The sequence below is a fragment of the Benincasa hispida genome, chromosome 6 (assembly GCF_009727055.1).
Source record: "Benincasa hispida cultivar B227 chromosome 6, ASM972705v1, whole genome shotgun sequence".
NCBI classification, from domain to species: Eukaryota; Viridiplantae; Streptophyta; class Magnoliopsida; order Cucurbitales; family Cucurbitaceae; genus Benincasa; species Benincasa hispida.
The window spans coordinates 11,034,105-11,055,762 of record NC_052354.1 but is presented as its reverse complement, the minus strand read 5'-3'; the positions used below and the strand labels follow the sequence as shown (position 1 = coordinate 11,055,762).

General features: G+C 32.9%; 1 protein-coding gene across 1 annotated transcript; it reads left to right on the top strand.

Moving 5' to 3' along the window:
* Positions 1-4,002: 4,002 nt before the first annotated feature.
* On the top strand, positions 4,003-9,524 carry LOC120079803 (WAT1-related protein At3g28050-like). Its single transcript, XM_039034207.1, has 6 exons — positions 4,003-4,347; positions 4,450-4,563; positions 7,794-8,037; positions 8,389-8,547; positions 8,648-8,799; positions 8,947-9,524. The coding sequence occupies exons 1-6, from the start codon at positions 4,094-4,096 to the stop codon at positions 9,137-9,139; spliced, it is 1,116 nt and encodes a 371-aa protein (XP_038890135.1). The 5' UTR covers positions 4,003-4,093; the 3' UTR covers positions 9,140-9,524.
* The last annotated feature ends 12,134 nt before the right edge of the window (positions 9,525-21,658 follow it).

Sequence of the window (21,658 nt, the reverse complement as noted above, 5' to 3'; positions counted from 1 at the left end):
ATTCGGTCAAAAGAAAGAGCGAGTCTTTACCAAAGTTCCAAATATTTTCTTTTAAAAAATGTTAAAAGAATACGAGAGCATCCTTAATTATATAACTCAAATCAAACCCTCAATCATAGAATAAAATAAGGGATTGAGTTAGCACGAAAATCTATATTATATTCCTTTTTACTGTATAACTAAAGTAGGGCATGAGAATTCGAAGAGCTTACGGGAAAAAGCTTCTTGGTGCAGGAATAAATTAAAAGAAAACAATAAAACTAAAAATACAAGAATTAACATAAAAAACTCCGAATCCACGAATTAGAAAAATATTCACTTAGTGAAAAAATATTACAGACACACATAATAATTTTTTTTTCCAACTCAATTACAAGAACACTCTCTCAAAATTTTTATACTACTTACATTTTTTAATCTTACTCTCACAACAGTAAATTTAACTAGAGTTAGCACACCTAAACTTAAAATGTTTCTAGCTAGGACGATTTGAAACCAAAGTCATAGACTCCTTTTATAGGGTAGTCGGAACTCATGACTTCCTTGAACTTTTCTAATATAGAACAAACTACACTTCTAATATTTTACTAAAACTCAACATAATTCACCTTTGGGAAATAAGTATATCAAATGTCAATTAGACAATTATCTATGATTTATACTGATGTTGGCACTTATATTATATCCCAATAGCTTATTAGTGCAAACTATTTTTCTTTTTTGTATACTTTTTACTTAATCCACATTTCACTAGTAAATTTTGAATTTATTGGTAAATTAGTATTAATGTAATAAAATTTCCTCTTTTAAAAGTCGTTAAATTTTCAAATTAGAACTTGAATCAGTCAAATCCGATTTCAATGATGGTATGAAATTACTTTATAGTACTAGTCCTTGAAAATAGTAATAGAATATATCTTTCTTCTTTTTTTTTTTTTTTTTTTTTCATTTTAGTAAAGTTTTGTATTTAGTTATTTTGGTATGAAAAGCAAAAGGGGAAAGGGAAAAGTAAAAAGAAAAAGACTTGAACTCAAATGGAAAAAAGACAAAGATGGAAGCAAAGAATCCATGGCCTATTTGAATAACCCAAATATATGAAAACAAACCAATTGGGTCCCTTGTTGAATGCACTTGTTAACACAAGTTATTAATATAAAGACAAGTTTGGTTATCTATGGCTAATTATTTACTACTAAGATCCTTTTCATATCACTTTCTTTGAAATGATTATGAAAAATGCCACCACACATAATACTCTTATTGGCTCTCATAAATCATTCTTTGGATGCAGCACAAAGGAAGCCTTATTGTATATCAATTATAAATTGATCTCCTTTCTAATTTCATTCTTTCTATTTCTCTTCCTTTTTGTTTCTAGATTAAAATAGTGACCCAAATTTAAAGGTTCGGAGACTAAATTGGTATTTAGAGTACTTCAATAGCTCTACCTTTCTCTTCAATTAATACTCTTAATCTAAAATGTCATCTTCTAACTTTGTTTAAGGACATGTTTGGATTGACGGCAGAAAAAATGTTTTTTAAAAAAGTAATTTTTATAACTCTTTTGATAAAAAAAAACTGTAAAATAAATTTTGAAAGTGTTTCAAAATCTATTTTGAGTTGTTGTCAAACATTTTAATTTTTTTAAAAAAAGTTACTTATTTTCAAAATTAAATACTTGAAAAATTAAATCAAATACATTCTATTACTATAGTTAAGTTGTATTTAGAATAATGAGTTAGTTATATAAAAGTATATTTATAACTTAGTAAATCTCAATTTTGAATTAAAAAACAAGGTTATTTTGGGCGTATTTTAATATAAAAATGTTGTGATTTGGTTATAAGACCAATACAAATATACTATTAAACTTTGGTGTTTTTTTCATAATTTTTAATTTTTTCTAAAGAAAAGTTGTGTTTAAATTTTACATTTTTTTTTTTAAATTTTATTGGATAATCATTTGGTTTTTTATTTTTTATTTTTTAAAATTAAGCCAACAAACATTACTTTCATGTATTGATTTATATGTTATATTGTCCACATTTTAAAAGTGTTTTCATAATCAAAATCAAAATTTAAGGGGCAAAAAAGTAGTTTCTAAAACCCTACTTTTGTTTTTGGAAATTGACAAAAAAAAAAAATTCAGATGCTTATAAATGAAATATAAAAACCACAAATAAGAAATTGTGAGAAAACCAGCACAATATTTAAAAACCAAATAGTTTTCAAATGATACCTAAATTACTTGTAAAAGTTAACAGGAGAAACATGATTATAACAAACAAATTTTATATGAAACAAAATAATATAAAACGTTTTTTCCCTAGGCTGAAATTGGTGTCCTTATTGAGGATATTTTGTGCTTTAGGAATTCTGTTAATCACAAATCATTTTGTCATTGTCCCTACGAAGAGAAATAAGGCCGTCCTTTCAATTACCGCGTTAACACCCTTTTGGACTATTTTTTTTTTTTTTGTTATGAAAAGATGTTTTTTCAGATATGTTGAAACGGTTAGAGATTTATTCACAAATGACTTAATTAATTAACACTAAAAAATTCAAATGAATGTTCTCAAAATCAATATGCGGAGGGTTGGAGACAAGTGTTTTCTCAAGTGGATCATTGATATGTCTCTTTGAATTTGATAGGTCGCGAAAAGATAAAAAAAAGGGGGAGAGTATGCTGTCCTAATATGCATGCAACAAGCCGTCCACACTTGATTTTTTTTTTTTCCCTTTCTCTTTATTACATTATTCTAATAATTTTATTAGACAAAAGACCTAGTTACGATTCTTCTAGGTAAGATTCAAGTCTAAGAAAAACTAGGAGACAACATTGAAAAATGAGCATTCTAAAAGGAAAAAAATCACAGCTATGTATTCTGGACCGAGTAATTGAATCGATGAATATATATAGAAATGTCCACGGGGCGGGACGCGGTCGGAGATGCCATTCTCCATCCCCATCTCCGCTCCCTATTCCATTTCTCATTCTCGTGAAATTCTCCACCGAGATCAAGGCGAAGATTCCCATCAAGGAATTCGTGGGAATCGGGTTCACCGCAAGAATTTTTTCCCGTTACCTTTTTTTTTTTTTGTAAAAAGTCAATTAATTTGAATCACTAATGTGAGTAAATTTTAATTAAATAATTAATTTTATCACTAAATTTTTTATTATGGTTAGTTTTATATAATAATTTGAATTTAAAAATAAATTACTCAAATTTTGGCCTAAAAAACTAATTAATTTTTAGTAGAAAGAAATAAATATAAATCAAATTATTCATATATATAATTTAAATTTAAACATCTTCATTATCTTTCCCAATAAATAATCAAATTTGAAATTTAAATATAATATTTATATAATAATAATAATATAGCATTAGATAACTATACTAAATAAATATGTAGAAGCTAATCGAGGCGGGGACGAGGAATGGGGTGGGGGCGGGGACGGGAATGCATTCCTTGTCTCCGTCCCCGTTCAGCTCACGAGGAATTTTTTTCTTCACTCCCTCCCCCATTTCCCGCCTAATCGAGGAATCTTATCCCCATGAGAAAATTGGACATCTCTATATATATACTAATTGAAAAATAATCAATAATGCTCGATCTAATGCCTACCACCTCAATCGATGCAAACAACCATGACATCGTCAAAGTTACACATAATCACATACTGATGTTAGAGGAGGGGCATCATTAATACCTCTCATTCAAGGACTTAGAAGGAAAAGTAAGTAGTCTCCAACGGAGAGTCCTTACCTTAGACCGGAGGTAAAGTCCATGAAGAATTCACGACAACGACTAACACGTGAGTTTCACATGCCAACAAAAACTATGTTCGAAATATAGTTAAACAAATACGTTTAAATAGGTGTTTTTATATTTATTTTCTGAATTTAAACTAAAGATAAAGTCCGAATTGCAAACTCTAATTAAAATAATAATAATAATAATAATTAAAGATCATATATTATTAGTAGTGGAATGAAAGTAACAATGAATTTGCACAATCATCTTTTATAAATAGACTTAAAATATAAAGCCATTGAAGTTAGCAAGGAAGTTTTCAGTTTTGAGAAAGATGGCGGTAAGCTTAATGGAAGGAATTCTTCCATTTCCGGCGATGATGGCGATGGAGTGTATCAACGTCGGTCTAAACACTCTTTTCAAAGCCGCCACCGCCGCCGGCATGAGCCACCACGTGTTCGTCGTTTATTCTTACTCTTTCGCCGCCCTTCTCCTCCTCCCTTCCCCGTTCATCTCTCGCCGATCTACTCGTCTTCCGCCGCTCAATTACTCTGTAATTTCAAAGATTGCTCTGCTTGGACTCATCGGGTACAGAGGAATTTAAATTGGGTTTTCTTTTGTTTTTGTTTTTGGGGATTTGTGAAATTAAAATCTGGTGTTCTGAAATGATTTGTTTTGTGTTATCGGTAGTTCTTGTTCGCAGATTATGGGATACACAGGAATCAATTACAGTTCTCCAACGCTTGCTTCCGCCATCAGCAACCTTGTTCCTGCTTTCACTTTCATCCTTGCCATCATTTTCAGGTTCACTATTTAATTACCAAAATACCCTTCTGCATCCTCTCATCTCTCTCTTTTTCTCAAGGGCCATTTTTCTTTTTAGGGGTCATTTTGTTTCATTACTTTATATTTATATATATATATATATAAGTTTAAATGAGGAAGGTTTAGTAACTATTTTGTTTTTTTAATGGCTTGTTTATAAAAAAAAATTGATAAGTTTTTCGTATTCTTTAAAAACACTCATGAATTTTGAGTTAAATTTTAAAAATAAAATCTGATTTCTAAAAGAGAATTTTTTACCGATAGAAAAAATGTCAAATTTTTTTATAGAAATAACAAAAGAAAATATTAATAGCCATTGAGAGACTTTTATCAGCATCAATTATATAGTATCGTTGATAAACTTCTATCAGTTTCTATCACTAATAGACACTGACTTCAATCGGCCTCTATCAATGATGATTAAATTTTTCTATTTTGTGATAGTTTTCCTTATTTTTCTATTTTTTAAAATCTCACTTTTTAAAGATTTTTTTTTTAGTTTTAAAAATTTGGTTTATTTTTTAAAATATTTTTAAAAATTAAGTTATAGAAAAATTATACATAAAACCAGTGTTTATGAGCTTCATTTTGGAAAAACAAAATACAAAATGGTTATAGATTTAACTATTTTATTTTTTAAAATTGAACTTATTTTTTAATTATTTTCTCTTATAATTAGAGTGTATATTTTGGAGTGATTTTGAAAAAATTAAAATTATTTTTTTCATGTTTGAAATTACTATTAAACATATATTTACTCATTCAAAATCTATTTAATTTGACACTTCTAAATGTAATTTTTATATCATCAAAATCGATTTTAAATGATTAAAAACATGTTTTACAATAATTTAAAAAATGACACAAGTCATTTTAATTATTTCAAAATCAATCCCAAAAATATTCTTAACCTTTTTTTTTAAAAAAAAATAATTTTAATTAAGATTTAAAATATCAACCCAAGGAATGTGGAAATCTTAATTTTATAAACATATTGCATAAATATTTTCTTTTTTTAAAATATAAATGGAATTAATATTTTATATTTCTCTATAATATATATAGTGAATGTGTGGATCATAAGATTACTTCAATCAAAAAAATGGCTTCAATTTCCATATTTTTAAAGTCAAAGTGGGGTTTCTTACTTTCAAGAGGTGCCTTATTGATTTGATTGCCAATTCACTAAGTTTTCTAAAGTTTTATTTCATTATTTATTATTATTAAAGCAAGTGCCATTTTTTAACAAGGTGGGCCCACGTTATATTTTTTGTTTTTCTTCCGAAGGTTAATATTGTGGAGTTCATCAATTAATTAAAAAAAATTATTGGAGGGTAATTATAAATTATATTCTTGATATTAAATTTTCATCGACATCCCTTCAAAATTTTCATATTTTTATAGATTTAACATCGATAATAAGTAAATCAATATTTTCATTATCTTGTAAAAAAATCATGAAAACATAAAGAAAAAAAAAGCAACAAAATATCACAAATGAGAATATAATAAAAATAATATATTTTTTAAATGAGACTTTTCGCAGATAGAAAAAATGTCAAACTATTTATAAAAATAGTAAAAAAAATATTGATTCTATCTCATTTTATCACCGATAGATTTCTATTCACCTCTGTCAACTGCTATCAAAGGATTAAAATTTTGCTATTTTATGAAAATATTTTCTCTTATTTTTCTAGTTTTGTAGATTCTTTTTTGAAATTAATTTATATATTTTTTAAAAAAATTTATTCTTATAATTATTTCCAAAAATATTCATCAACATTCACAATAATTTTTGGATATTTTCATTGAAATTTTCATAAAATTGAAACATCTACGTTTTAAACCTTATTTAGAATTACTTCAGCAAAATTTTATCTTAAATTTTTATCTCTTTCTTTTTCCCCCTTTTTTATACAAACAATTGTGTACCATTGGTATTGAATAATATGATACGTTTATTAAAATTTTCACAAGAATTCACATAGTGAATGTCTTTGTGACAAGATTCTTGCTTTCTTTTATTGTCAAAATATTGTTGTTTTTTTCTTTCATTTGAAAATAAAATGTCAAAATCAATCTTTAAAAAAATATAATTTTATTTTTGTCTTTTTTCTCCATGTAAATGTATAAGGAGCATGTATAACACACGTCTCCAGATAAAACATGAGCCTTAAGTCACGAAAAAATATCTCACTTCATAAGCTAGAGAAAGCTAGAGAGAAGCTCACCTGATCATTGAGTCGACTCGACTCAACCCGAATCTAAAAAGTGCAAACTCAAATTTAACGGGCTTAAAGCACTATATTGAGATTGGGTGGGGCTGACTAACTTTTAATAGTCAAGCTCATGATCCAACCTTTGGACTTAATTGGACTAAAGTTTGGGCTAAATTTGGATCGTGTTTGCATCGGTTCATTGAATGTTAATTATTTAATAATTTTTTAAAAACATATAGATATTTTTTAAATTTCTTAATTATGGGTTATTAAAGTGTATTGAATTTCCATTTCTCTTGGAAAATTGTAAAAAAATAGCACGTTTAGGTTTTTATCTTACAAAACTAGCACGCTTTTTGAAAACTCATAAAAATAGTTTTTCTCGGTCCATTTTGGGCGAGATCAACCACCAATAATTAGTTATAAAATCAACTTTTTCTACCTTATCGATTGTCTTGGGCCTTCTCGGTACATAAAAAAATTAGTAAATCTCGACCTGTAATTAGGCTTGATGTATCAAGAAGGCCCAAAACAATCGATAAGGTAGAAAAAATCAATTTTGTAACTAATTCTCGGTGGTCGATCTCATCCGAGATGGACCGAAAAAACTATTTTTACGAGTTTTCAAAAAAGATGCTAGTTTTGTAAGATAAAAACTTAAGCGTGCTATTTCTGGCAATTTTTCCTTCTTATTTAATTGTATTTTAATATTTTAGGTACTTTTTATTGCTTTTACTTGCACAATTATTGGAGTCGACCTTTAGGCCATGGGCCGGTTGATGAGGTTGAGAGAGAGCCTATTTGTGACCAATTAGAAAATAAGATAATTACAATGAATAGAAATTTTAGCGCTAATATTAAGTGTATAAGAAGTTGATTATGATATTTTCTTGTGTTAATAATAATACAAATAATTGTGAGGTTTGGTTTCTTATCCTTGTAGTCGATCTATGTAGTTGTGATAATGTGTATGTTTATGATAAAAAGGATGGAGAAAGTGGTATTGAAGAGCAATAGCAGTCAAGCAAAAGTGGTGGGCACCATAATATCAATATCAGGGGCATTTGTGGTAACTTTTTACAAGGGTCCAAGAATCATATTATCTTCAGCACCCATTTCTCTTTCACTTCATCACCATCCACAACTGTCCTCTTTAGATTCTAATTGGGTCATTGGTAGCCTTCTCTTGACTGCTGAATATATCTTGGTTCCACTTTGGTACATTGTTCAGGTAAAATATATATCTCATTTTCTAATGCTATACACTCAAATTTAAGACTCCTCTTCTTTCTTTTTACATCTACTTATCCTTGTGTTTTCTTTCCTTCCACTTATGGCCTCTTCCCATGAAGCCAAAGTGAGACACTCAAACGTACAAACTGATTACTTTATTTTTTAAACTACCCACAAGGCTTGCATACGAATAGAGATAATTGTTAGCACCTATATACCATAAATCTCTCTCTTCCTTATTCGATGTGGGACTTTGTTTATACTTCTTCAAATTGAAGTGTTCTACTTGTGTTTTATGAGAAGAAGCTTAATGTGAACATAACCTTGAAAGTGTTGAACATTTTGACAGACAAAAATAATGAAGGAATACCCAGAAGAGGCAACAGTGGTCTTCTTCTACAACTTAACTGTGGCCATTATAGCTGCAGTTGTAGGTGCGATTTTAGAGACAGATCCAAGTGCTTGGATTTTGAGGCAAAATACAGCATTGGCCTCTGTTTTATGCTCTGTAAGAACCAAGAAAAAAAGCACTTAATAAATGTCATTGTCCTCTTATCATCTATTATTGTATCTAACCAAGAGATATTTCTTCTTTTCTATATTTTCAGGGACTTTTTGGATCATGTTTAAACAATACAGTTCATACATGGGCACTCCGCTTGAAAGGGCCGGTGTTCGTAGCAATGTTTAAGCCGCTGTCGATCGTCGTCGCAATCGTAATGGGTGTTCTGTTTCTTGGTGATTCTCTACATCTTGGAAGGTATGACCACAAAGAAAAAGAGAGAGTTCCATGAGTTGGGTTTTTGCATTCTGAACTATATGACTAATCTATAACTCTAAAACCACCACAAGTTTCTTGCATCAGTTAAACTAACATGAAGAAGTTTCAATTTGGTTTGCCTTACAGTCTTATTGGAGCATCCATAATATCCATAGGGTTTTATACTGTAATGTGGGGAAAAGCAAAAGAAGAAATGGGTGTTGATGAAGAAAAAGAAGAAGGCCATAGCCATAATCTTAACAAGGAATCACATGAAGATCAGAGAGTACCTCTTCTTGGAACCTACAACACACAAAGATACAATGCAGATCATGTATAAGCAAAGCCAAGAAAATGATTGATGATCCAACTTTTATTTACCTTCAATCTATGGCCATGGCTATGAATATTTCTAAGGATGGGAAGGAAATTGTACAATTTGTTTGTGGTTAGAGCATGCCATAGGGTAGTAAAGATTTTTAACACTTTTCATTTCCCAATGTATCAATGGAAAGGTTAATTTGTATGTACTCTAAATTTCAAATGGCTTCAAATTATCTATGGACAGGATTGATACAACTTTTATTTGCCTTCAAGCTATGGCTATGGCCAAGCATGGGAGGATGAATTGTAAAATTTGTTTGTGGTCAGAACATGTCTTAGGGTTGTAAACATTTTTTTTACACTTTTGACCATGTAACAATGAAACATTAGTTTTCTATGTACACTCCAATTCAAATGATTTTGATTCTTCTAATTATAATAATTGTTGATGCTAAAATCTAGATGGAATAAATATGGACTCCCCCTGCTCGTGACAACAACCATTACAAAAAATCTGGACTTTAATGTCGATTGGAAAAACTAAAAATGGATATACAATGTTGGTTTTTTTTTTTTTTTAAAAAAAAATAGATCTTTAATATCGGTTTTAAACTGACATCGTAGGCCTAACTATAATGTCGGTTCAAAATCGACATTGTAGACGAACCTCTCTTTTGAATCCCAAACAACTTTTTAATCTTCATTTTTTCCCCTCCCTTCCCCATTTTCATTTCCCTCTCAAATTTCAATCTAAGGTTACTTTTCTATTCTCTCTGTCGCTGTCCACTTACCCAGCATAACTCTCAGTTGGGTGAAAATTTAACTTTCAAAACAAAGAGGGGACCAACTTTTTTGGTTGGAGAATCCCACATTGGAAAATTTGGTGTTTTTGAGGGAGTGAGGAGATAGACCAATGTGGGTTCGGTGGACATTCCACGCGTGTCGCCGCCGTCCATCCGGTCAGGCAAGGCGAGGCGCGTTGATGATTATTTTTTAATATAATTTTTTTATTTTTTATTTTTTAACCAGAAAAAAGAAGGAAACGGTCCGTTCGTCTGCGCGTTTTGTCTGCCCATCTGTACCGTCCGCGCACATTCTGTGGCGGAGCGCTCTTCTCACTCCCTACAGTTCAACGCTAAAGGCCTATAAAAGGCGAGACCTTCAACAGTTCAAATATACAGAATTCATTTTCTTCATTTCCCACTTCATTTTCCTCTCCTCCTCCATCCTAGCTTTCCGAGCAGTGAGTTTAGAAAGGGTATATGTTCTGGTCGGTAACGGTACATTTCTAACCAGTTTTCATTTGGCTGTTTTATCCTGGGACGACGTGGTAATTTTCAGACCTGCTTGCACATTTGGGAAAAGCCGCGAAACGTCTCAAAGGGAGCGAGCTCCGTGACTCAACCTTAACGAGTTTCTGTTTTGTAGGTTTTGCTCTCGCTTGACCGTTATGCCTTGACGGTTTACTGTTCGTCGTTCTGAGAGTCCTATCATTTCCAACACTTTCACTTCTCAATCTCTCCCTATTGCTTGACCTCACGACTCACGTCTCCACCTAGCACCCATCTCCATCCTTTGAAGTTCGACTATTTGACGACCTTCTCTTCGTCTCCCTCTCTCAATCTCTCACGATCCCTCTCTCATATTTTTTTCGTTCTCGTTAATACGCCTACCGCAGACGAAATTTTGCTACCATCTCTTCATCTTTGTTTTCGTTTCGCTCACTCAGGTTTTCTCTCTTTCTCTGTTGTGGTACCTGTAGAACAATGAGTGATGATTTTAATCCTATTATGAATTTTACATCTAAGCACTTAAATTTTTGTTGATTTTCATTAGTTTTTCAATTCCCCTAATTTTTGCTATTTTATTTTATTTTTTTCCTTTCCATACACTTCTTTCACAAAACCATTTATAGGTTTCTTCTGAATAATCTTTAATTTTAAATGGTAAAAGCAGCAAGTAAAATTTTCTATACAATGTAAACTATAAACATGTTTTTAAACAAATTTCTATTGAATTCATGATTTAGCTTGTAGAATGAGTTTATTAATTATCAAATTGCAGAAGATTTAAACTTTTTTTTTTTTAATTATGTTGATGACATTTTGATCATTTGATTTTGGTTGCTACAGTTTTTCAATGATAGAACCAAAAGGGAAGGGAAAAATTCATAAGAGCATTAATTACTCAATGATTACGTATATTTTACTTTTTCTTATTTAAATCCGCAATTTCTATAGATTTTGTTAATGGCTTTAATTTGACTTCTCAATTGGTTGTTCTGCTTCTGCCCATAATTTGTTTGTGATAATGCCTGACTGAATAAAATTAGTTTTAGTAGAGAGAGTGTGAGATTGTTGGATGGTTAGGATTGAAAATTGAAGTCATTTTCAGCTTGCCCACTTGAGGAGATCTCCCAAACTTGTAGATTAAGTCCTCTAGTCATTGAGACATGTTCAAGTTTTTACTTCTAAGTTTTAATTATTTCTTGTTTGTACTTCTTCTCTTCTTTCATATATTTTTTTTAAGTTTACTTTGTAGTTTAATCCTCTGCTATTGGGGTGTTCTGCAAACCATTAAATCAAGTCCATAAATTGGCATCCAATTCTCTATTTTTCAGTGCCAAGTTGGTGGTGTGTTGAGAATTGGATTCTCGTCCACCTCATTGGGAAGCCTTGATTTTATCTATTTGAGTTTACATTGGCTTAATTCTATTATGTTAATGGTTCTTATAGATAAGATGGTTCAAAATTAATAGGATAATTTTGATTCATTCTGCTAAATGATGTAGAACTCCTGATAATATTGAGGCTTGAATTCAGCAGACTCTAAATCTTTGTTTGGTTTTTGTGGATCATTATCAAGTGTGAGCTTGTAGAGATTGAAAGGGCCAAACAAGTAAGAAAGATGAAAGTTTCTTTTTCTTTTTCTTTTTCTTTTTCATAAAAATGAAAAATGATGTGATATATTATGCAGCAGTTATCAATGAAGCTCCACAACTGATATGCCTCTTTTATTTTGCTTAAAAGATGTGTGAACTAATTGGATCTTGGTTTCACTATCTCGTTTTCTCTATGATTAGTTCGCTTGAAATTAAAGAGTTCAAACTTTGGATTGTTAGTGAAGTACGTTTTTAGCCTTTGAGTTTTCTTGTTCAATTGTATATTTAGAATTAAAGATTTCTTGCTTTCAATTAAATATTACTTGTATTTTCTGAACACAACCTCTTAGTTTATTATTTTGAATTGGTATTTCATTGCCCATTTCCCCTTTCATTCTGTTGTTTCTAATTAGTATTTTATTGCCCATTTTTCCTCTCACTATGTTGTTTCTAATTGGTATTTTATTGCCCATTTCCTAGTTGTTTATCAGAAAACCTCTTAGTTTGTTCATTTTTTATTTTTCTCTTCCTTGCTAGAATGTCCCTCCTACTGTGTTAGTTCGTTTCTTGATAGAACATTACTCGTGGGCTGATCTCAACATTGATGCATTCTCTGCAACAACCCTTAAAGCCGATTCATATGCCTATCCAGGCATAAGACCCACAAGATTTACTGGAAGCCTAATCATTGAGTTGAATTTCTTTACATTGTTGAGTTGAGTTGCTAGGTTTGATAACTTTGTTTAGTTTGTGTTTGTAAGTATAAGATATATTGTTTATTAGGTTTAAGTCTCATTCTTTAGAGTTTAGAGCTCTATGTATATATTGATCAATATAACTTGTTGATAACTTAGTTAAACATCTTTTTCCTTGTTGTGAATTAGTTATTTTTTGTATTTGTTGAAAGTTGAGTTGTATATATAATAACAATTAAAATTTTATTTTGTGCATGTACAGATAAAAGAAAAATATTTTGATTTGCGCGTGCATAAGCAAAAAAAAGTATATATGTATTTTTATTTTTTCAATACAAACGCTTGACAAACATTTGATAATGAACAATTATTGATTAAAAAAAAAGTAAAAACCTAATATTTAAGATGATGTTCAATGTCAGTTGAAAATCGACATTGAAGATAATTTTCAATGTCGATTGAAAATTGACATTGAAGGTAATTGGCATTGAAATCTTGGTCATCTATAGTGTCGGTTTTAAATCGACATTAAAGACAATCGACATTGAAGACCTATAATATCAATTTTAAACCAACATTAAAGCCTAGTTTTGTAATAGTGAACTGTAAATTTGTAATTCAGGGAAGAACACAATCTGCAAGATATAAAAGATCTACACACCATTATAGTGCTTGTCACACGAGCTTCGATGCTTAAGTTAGCCAAGAAAATTATGTAGCAAGTAGAGAGTTTGAGTATTAGAATTGTCATACTTTCCTTGTAGCTATCATGATATATTTATAAATGTAGTTGGCCTAAGCCCTTCTCCTAGAGAATTTTGGAGTTGCATTGGGATTATCCTTTGACTCACTAGACTAGAGCGTCTGAGGGGTGTATCACATTTGGTATTTTTTTTATGGTTGGCCTCGGTAAAGGCCAAGCCCAAGCACTTTCTTTTAGCTATATCTTGGGCCGGGACATGCATGAGGCATATCCCATTAGCAATTTTGTGAGGCTCAACCTCAGCCTTGGCCAAGGCCGAGCATAATGACTTGGACAAGGAAACCCCTTTTTCTAGGTTCAGTTTGGTCTTAAGTTGACACTTCTAGCCCGAATCACGTTATCTCCTTGACTTTGTTTAGTCCTACTTTTGTTTAAAAAAAACATGAAACTTCATTGGAAGATACATAATTAGAAAATCTACACGAATAAAGTTTTGTTTCTTTACTTTCTAGTACAAGCATCATTTTGGATCTCTTTATTAGCAAAAGGCTCAATATCAATATATCTGTCCAATCAATTTTTGAAATATAATTAGATCAATACCCCATGCTCATCGAATCTACTCACTCAAGGCCACTTGAAGGTAAGGCTCTACCATCACATTTTATAACTTCTTCACTCATGAAATACTATAAAGTTATAACCACGCAAGTGTACTTTGTCAAGAATGATATCGTTTATTATATTTTACAACTTGATAACTAGCCATACTAATTCATTGAACTTTTAGGTGAATTTATTAGGCATAGAAGACGATTAAGCAAATGATTGAATTAATGTAAGTTAAATTATAAATTTGGTCTCCATAGTTTGGAGAAAGTTAGAGTTTAGTCCCTATGATTTCAAAGTTATAATTTAGTCTTTATGATTTGATAAAACCTCATAAATAGTCTTTATGGTTTGATGAAATCCTCATATATAATCTCTACCGTTAGCACTATTTTTTAATGTTTTATCAAATAATAGGAACAAATTCTAAATTCTAACTTTTTCCAAATCATAGAGATCAAATTTGCAATTTAACCATTAATATATTACTTTAGCAAACTATTTTGCTAGCAATATTAATATTTGAAAGAAATAGAAATATCAAAATAAGTAGATATATACTATCTTGATTAAAAAAGGGTAAATCATAGCCATCATCGATTGACCTAGTGGTAAATAGAGGGCATGACCTTTGTTAAGGTTGCGAAGGATATAATTGACATTTGGAAATGATAAAGTCAAGAAGAAGTATGATACAGGTTGAAAGTATCAACTAAAATCTGAAATAGGCATAGGAAAAGAGGGTTGATTTGGGCCTAGCTCAAGCCAATAGCCTCGGCAAAGGCCAAGGTCTATCCTTGCCAAATGCCTAATGAGACATGTTTTACACATGCCCGGCCCAAAATAGCATATTAGTCCCAAGATATAGCCTATGGAAGATGCTCGACCTCGAATAAGGTCGAGGTCAACCCTTACCAAATGGCTAACGGGCCATGTTTTACGCATGCCCAACCCAAAGTAACATTTTAGGCCCAAGATATGGCCTAAGGAAGATGCTCAGTTTTTGCCCTAGCCAAACATGAAACCGAGCATACCCTTGGCCTGATCGGTTATCTAGTTGTTCTAAGGTGACTCGAAAATCCTAGAAAATACCCTAGGTTAACTTTCTCTATAAATACATCATTATAACTTCATAGGAGATAACTTGAGTTTTACTCTCAAACTCTCTAGCTTCCATACTCGGAATAAATATTCTCTCTTTAAATTTGACATCAACATCTCGATAAAGAACTAAAGAACTAAAAAATTATAGGTCCCATTAGTGGTGACCACTAATTAAGATTTAATATCTATGAGTCTTTTTTATGCAAAATGTTGGGTGAGGCAGGTTATGGGAAATTTGTACGGACGACCCATTTTTTAGGTCCAAAATGTCAAATGACCAATTTTTAAAAAATTATGTCAATTGACCATCTGCTGACATCATAACCATACCAAATTACATAAATTGCCCTTACCTCTTCGTCTTCTTACCTTTTTATTGAAAACCAACCAAAACTAAAAACTCTTCATTCAAATTTCCCAAGCTAACGGCCTCGTATCGCTCATAAACTAAAAACTCTTTAGAATCCATCATTTCGGCTTGCAAACGATTCTACTGTCGCTGACAAATCGAATCTAATCTGTAAATCTTTCAATTTGTGCCTGAAAATGTCTTAAACTGATCGGTAATGGGGTTTTATGGGTCGTTCTGGGTTTAGATATACTGTGAACCTATGGTTTTTTTTTTTTTTTTTTTGTTTGGTTTTCTATGTGTTCTGTGGTTGAAGACGAGTAAAAAAAAGTTTGTGGGGAGATAAGTGAGAGTGAAATCGGTGAGAGCGATACTAGAAAGAGCAACACCAGAAAGAGTCAGTCGTTCTGAGGTTTAGAAATACTGTGAGCCTATGATTTTTTTTTTTTTTTTTTGGTATGTGTTCTGTAATTGAAGATGAATAAAAAGAGAGAATGTGAGTGAGATAAGTGAGAGTTACGAGAGAGAGCGACACCAGAAAGAGCGACACTGAAAAGAGCGACATCGGAGAGAGTGACACCAAAGAGAGCGATACCATAGAGAGTGATGCCAGTAAGAGCGATACCAGTGAAATTTAAACAAAATGTTTTTTTACAATTTTTTTTCTGAATGAGTTTACTAATTGAATCTTTATTTCATGCAGTAGTGATTTAAAATGGCAACACGTTTCAGAATACTCGTAGCCGATCGATTTTTCGGTCAAGTAACGAGTTTGGCCCACATTTCTAATGCAAACAAGATTGTGAAGGAGAAGCTTACCCCAAAGTAGTTAAACATGTTCAAGAGAACAATTTTTGGGCAATTTGTAGACGTTGACATGGTGTTTAACAACCCAATTATCCATCATATGTTGCTGAGAGAAGTGAAGAAGACGAGATCTGACTCAATGTCATTCTCTGTTTATGGAAAGGTCGTCACTTTTTTTAAGGATGATTTTTTGTTGATGACTGGTTTGTGGCGATCCCCAACACGAGTTGATCAGAATGAGCAGTCCTCGTATGAACTTGCAATCAAGTATTTTGGTAATCGAGTGACGAAGAACACCTTACATGTCCGTCTACTTGAAGAAAAATACAAGGAGTTGGAGTTTGAAAATGATGAGGATGCTGTGAAGATCACAGTATCTATTATACTGAGGTTTCAATGATGGGAAAGAACAAACAGAAAAATACAGTGGACCTCAAACGTTTTAAGGACGTTTAAAACATAAAGTACTACAACAGTCTTGATTGGGATACCATTATTTGGGAGAGGACACTCGATGCCCTAAAGACTGCCTTAAATGATAAGAGTAGTCTATACAAGACGAAGGTGAAAGGAAATAAAAATCACATTGTGAAGTACTCTTTGCGTGGATTTCCACAAGCGTTCCAGGTAAATTTGCTTAACATAATAATTGTGTTGTTTTATTTAACATTACTGTTATTCTTAATATATGTTAAATTTTGTTTAGGTATGGACGTATGGGATCCTAGTTGCATCAATAGCTGGGAACATTACAAAGCGAAGGAGCAAAGTGGCTTTACCTCGCATATTATGATGGTCATACTCCCACTCAGTATCCTTCAAAGTACTCGAGAGAAAGATATTCGAGTCTAACAATGTACGTTTACTCTATGCATAATATGTTTATTTGGTTGTTAAATTGACACTAACCAATTTACTAGGTTGTTAATGCAGATAAAGGTTAAAGAGGGTATTATCATGACAGACGCTGACAGGGAGTTTCGAGATACCCCAGTGGAAAGACGACCTATATTTGATCTAGGTGTCAATGATGATAGTGCTGAAAGTGGCAATAGGTCGAGTAGTGGGGGTAGTTCTGAAAGTGAAAGTGACAGTGATTATCATTGTGGAGATGACAATGATGAATGTGGAAGGGTGGAGGAAGGGGATGAACACGAGCATTCTGAGCACTAGGATGCTGAAGTGGAAGGGTGAAAGGAGGGACATACACACCTAGTGATGATATGTTCCATGATGTGGTGGGGGACGTACACGATGAGGATGAGTTGAACCCACCTGATGTTCATCTTGCGAACTCCCTAGAGAGCGATCTATGGATGAGAAGTGTCCTGAGTGTGTTGCTCACAGGGAGAGAGCCAAACCCAATGATTCTATTTATTGTACCTGCGGATCATTGACAGCTCACCATCGAGGTTGCATGGTCATATATAGAGCTTAGATAGTCGTGTATCCAATATGGAGGAAAACATAATAGACATGAAAGGACAACTGTCGGCCATCCTATCATTGTTGCAGTCTATGTGCAAGGTTTGCATTTACTATCATTTTATGTCTTTACGTGTTCATGAACTCATCATTTTACTTTACTAATTGAAGTGTTCCACGGTGAATGAGAAGACAACAAGGTCGCCCATCTCATCTCGGGATCCCGATACCACTAATGTGACTGCCTTTGATACTCTCATCCTCCTGTAGAGCCTCAAAATACTACCACTTCACCTACTCACATCCCCTCTCTAAAGCCCGATACTACCACAACATCACCCACTGACGTAGAACCTATAGAGGCCGAGATCCCACAAACAGAGGCTGTCATGTCTGACATCCTAAAGACTGACACTTCTGGTATTGTTACGACCACAGATGGAGTTACACTAGTGAGTAATTTATTGATCAGTAATCTTTGTTTATATTGTTATATTTCTTGATGAGTAATTTTTTGTTATCTGTTTATGTAGAAATCTCAAAGAACTACTCATAAGAGGAAAGTTGTTGGTAAATATACACCTCCAGCTCAAGTAAGGAATAAAAGTGTGGTTAAGCATTCTGTCCCAGGTGTAGCTACGTCACTATCTAGAGTGATTGTCGCATACAATGTAGCATATGATGTTCCACACAATATTTTTACATAAATGATGGGCTGGATCTCAGACAAAAATACCGATAACGAGGTTCAAGAGAATTCCTTTAAACCACCTTCCAAGCAATTCTTCAAGGAATTGATTTCCCCAAGTTTGTGGGTCGAATGCAATGTAAGTTTCCTAGTCTTGACTTCTTTACAGTTGGATATCTTGTACTTTTATTGACATAGTAATTTTTTGTGCAGACCATAAATACTTTATTTTATTTTATGAAAGAAAAATTTTATACTCGGCCTGACATGTGCATGTACAAGTTCACTATCTTGCCAATTAGTGTAACGATAAATTTTGATATATTTTGTTGTGCAGAGTCATTTTACTATGATATATTTTGTTACTTAACTTCTCATTTTATTTGGCAAAGTCACCTTAATGCTCGTGGCAGGGTATTTAAACGAATAAAGAATAAGACGAGACTAGACGCTGCCCTAGCATGGAAGGATGAAGACACGGGCTACGTCACCGATAAATTCGATGTCAAATGGGCAGATGTGGATTTCGTTTATACAGCAATGAATATCGATGAGCACTGGATGGTCCTTGCAATGGACATTAACAGAGGCCACATATTCGTGTTCGATTCACTTCCGTCATACACACCAATGAAAAAACTGGTGAATTGGCAGGAGCCATTGACTATTACAGTACCATCCCTACTTCACTACTGTGATGTGGATCATTCAAAGCCGAACCTATCCACATCCCGTTGAAAAATCTCACGACCTATGAACGTCGACATACAACACACGCATAAATGGTTGGGAATTCAAGTTTTCATCATCTTTGGTAAAATCAAGTTCGCCGCGTAGACAGCTAGTACTTTAGAAGCCTTCAAAGAAAATCGAATAACTTTGCTTCTGTCGCTTACTAGTACCCAAATTGGCCATATTGACTATAAAGAATAAGTTCACAGAGGCCATAGAGAAACTCTTTTTTATTCATTTCTTTCGAACTTCGTGAAGAACCCCATTCGAGATCTCCCTCTTCTTTCGATAATTGAATCTGGAAGAGAGCTCAGCCGTGTCCGGATTTGATCAATCTACTCGACAATTCATCCGGTGACTTCACGATCGCCAAAGAAGTCCAAGCTAATGAGAAAGGAAAGCAAGTTTAGCACATTTCCATATCTGGGGTTGGTTAGAAGTCAGTCTTGTTTGGTAAGATGAAATTTGACAAAGAAAAGAGAGTGCTCGACCGGAATAGAACGAACATCTTATATCCCTTTTCCACTTAATCTAGAAACAAGATCGAACGTTATTCCGGTTCGTTTCCATTTTTGAACCACTTTCCTAAAGTTTGTTTTCTTCAAAGAATCCGCCCTAGGCTGGTCCCCCTTTGATTTTAGTAGACTAAGCTATGAATATGAATGAAGAAATGAATGTCAGGCTCCAGCCGCCAGCGCATAGCAACTTTTCTCAGCTCGTCAGACTCTTCGCCTATCTCTTAACAGACCCCAGGTCAATCAGATCATATCGATAATTTAAGAAGGAAAGGTGAAAAAGGGCTTTCTTTTCTTATGCCTTTGACGCAGTTACGCCAGAAAGAAAAGGTTCCACATGAGCTCCTGTTCTGCAGCTGAAGCAATCTCTAGAGTTTTCCCTTATCTGAATGGGTCTTGCAAGAAAATAGGATTTCATATCCCATATCTTGTTGTAACCATCCGAACAAAATAATCTCTGATGTAGTATCAGTAAGAGCCCTTTACTCGACTTCTGCACTAGAGCGAGCCTGTAAGAAGTGAGAATGCTGACATGAGTAACGAGAAATCCTGTAAAAAACACGATCGCCTACCAGCACATATGACTCAGGAAGAAAAGACAGTGAGCGGTTCTTCGCTTAGTAGAGCTACCGGTCTGTCAAGTACTAGATATCCCTGTAATTCTACCTATTACACTTCATGCTCAATCAAACTGGTTTGCAGGATTCTTTGATGTTGATGGTACCATTGGTTCCTGACTTGAAAGCTTTCATTTCAGTGGTAAGATACCCTCCTGAAAGAAGCCTTCAATCAAGTAGACTGCCTAAAAAGAGTCACCTCCTAGACAAGATTCAGAGTCATCTTATGAGAACTACTCCCCATTTCAGTTGGAAAATGTAGTCAGATGTTTGGGGTAGTGTAAGTGATCAAGGGGTAGTAATCCAAAGCCTCATTCGTATCTCGAGGAGTGCGTTAGTGTTTCGACTGATGCGCATTCCTTCTTTGAACCTTTTGGTACGTATTGCCCCTTAACTATAGATCAGGTCCATCATAATATTTTTGCTTTTCATTTCGGGCAATTAGCAATAATTTTTCTGTGGACCGTTGAGGGTCTTTCACCAATCCTTAGGTATGGTTGACTTGACTGATTAGGGTCGCTTGATTGTGGCATCTTTGCAATAAAATTACTAGAACACCTGGTGACTGGTGTTGATCCGTCTGTAATCACTCAGGAGAAAATGAGTGAATATAGGATGTAGTTAGTGTGTCAATTGTGGGCGAACACTCTGTATTTTTTATTATATTTTTTGTGTATGTAAAAACATGTATGTTTTATGTATGTAAAACATGTATAAAATAATTTTATCAAAGTTCAAAGTTCAAAGTTCAATATTATACATTTTATCAAAACATGTATAATTGAGCTACTGCTCTTTTCATTATATCAATGGTATATAAAACATTATATCAAAGTTCAAGATTCAAAGTTCAAACATTAAAAGAGTGAGATTTTGAGAGAGAGCGAGATTGAAATAGCGAGATTTTGAGAGAGAGCAAGATTGAGAGAATGAGACTTTGAGAGAGAGTGAGATTGAGAGAGCGAGACTTTGAAAAAAAATAAAAAGTATGTTACAACATGAAGATTGCTATTATAGAAATACTCTAGCTTATTATTGTTTTTTGTTTACTCCAGCTTGTTATTGTTTTTTGTTTACAGAAAGTATGTTATAAGATGAAGTATGTTACAAGTATGAAAAACTAGAAAATATGTTACAAGATGAAGTATGTTACAAGTATGATGTATGAAAAACTAATCAATGGTATTATAACACATACCAACAAACTGTTACAAGATAATATGAGAGTATACAAGATGACGTATGTTACAAGTTAGTTATAAACTAAAATAGATGAGAGGTGTTTGTGTCACGGTTTCTGGCATTTTCAACACGCCGCATGGTTGTGAGCGGTTCGCTACAATTTTGGCGGTTATGCCCATAATTCCCACATCGACCACATTTCGTTTGTCTGCGAAATTCTCCTCTAAA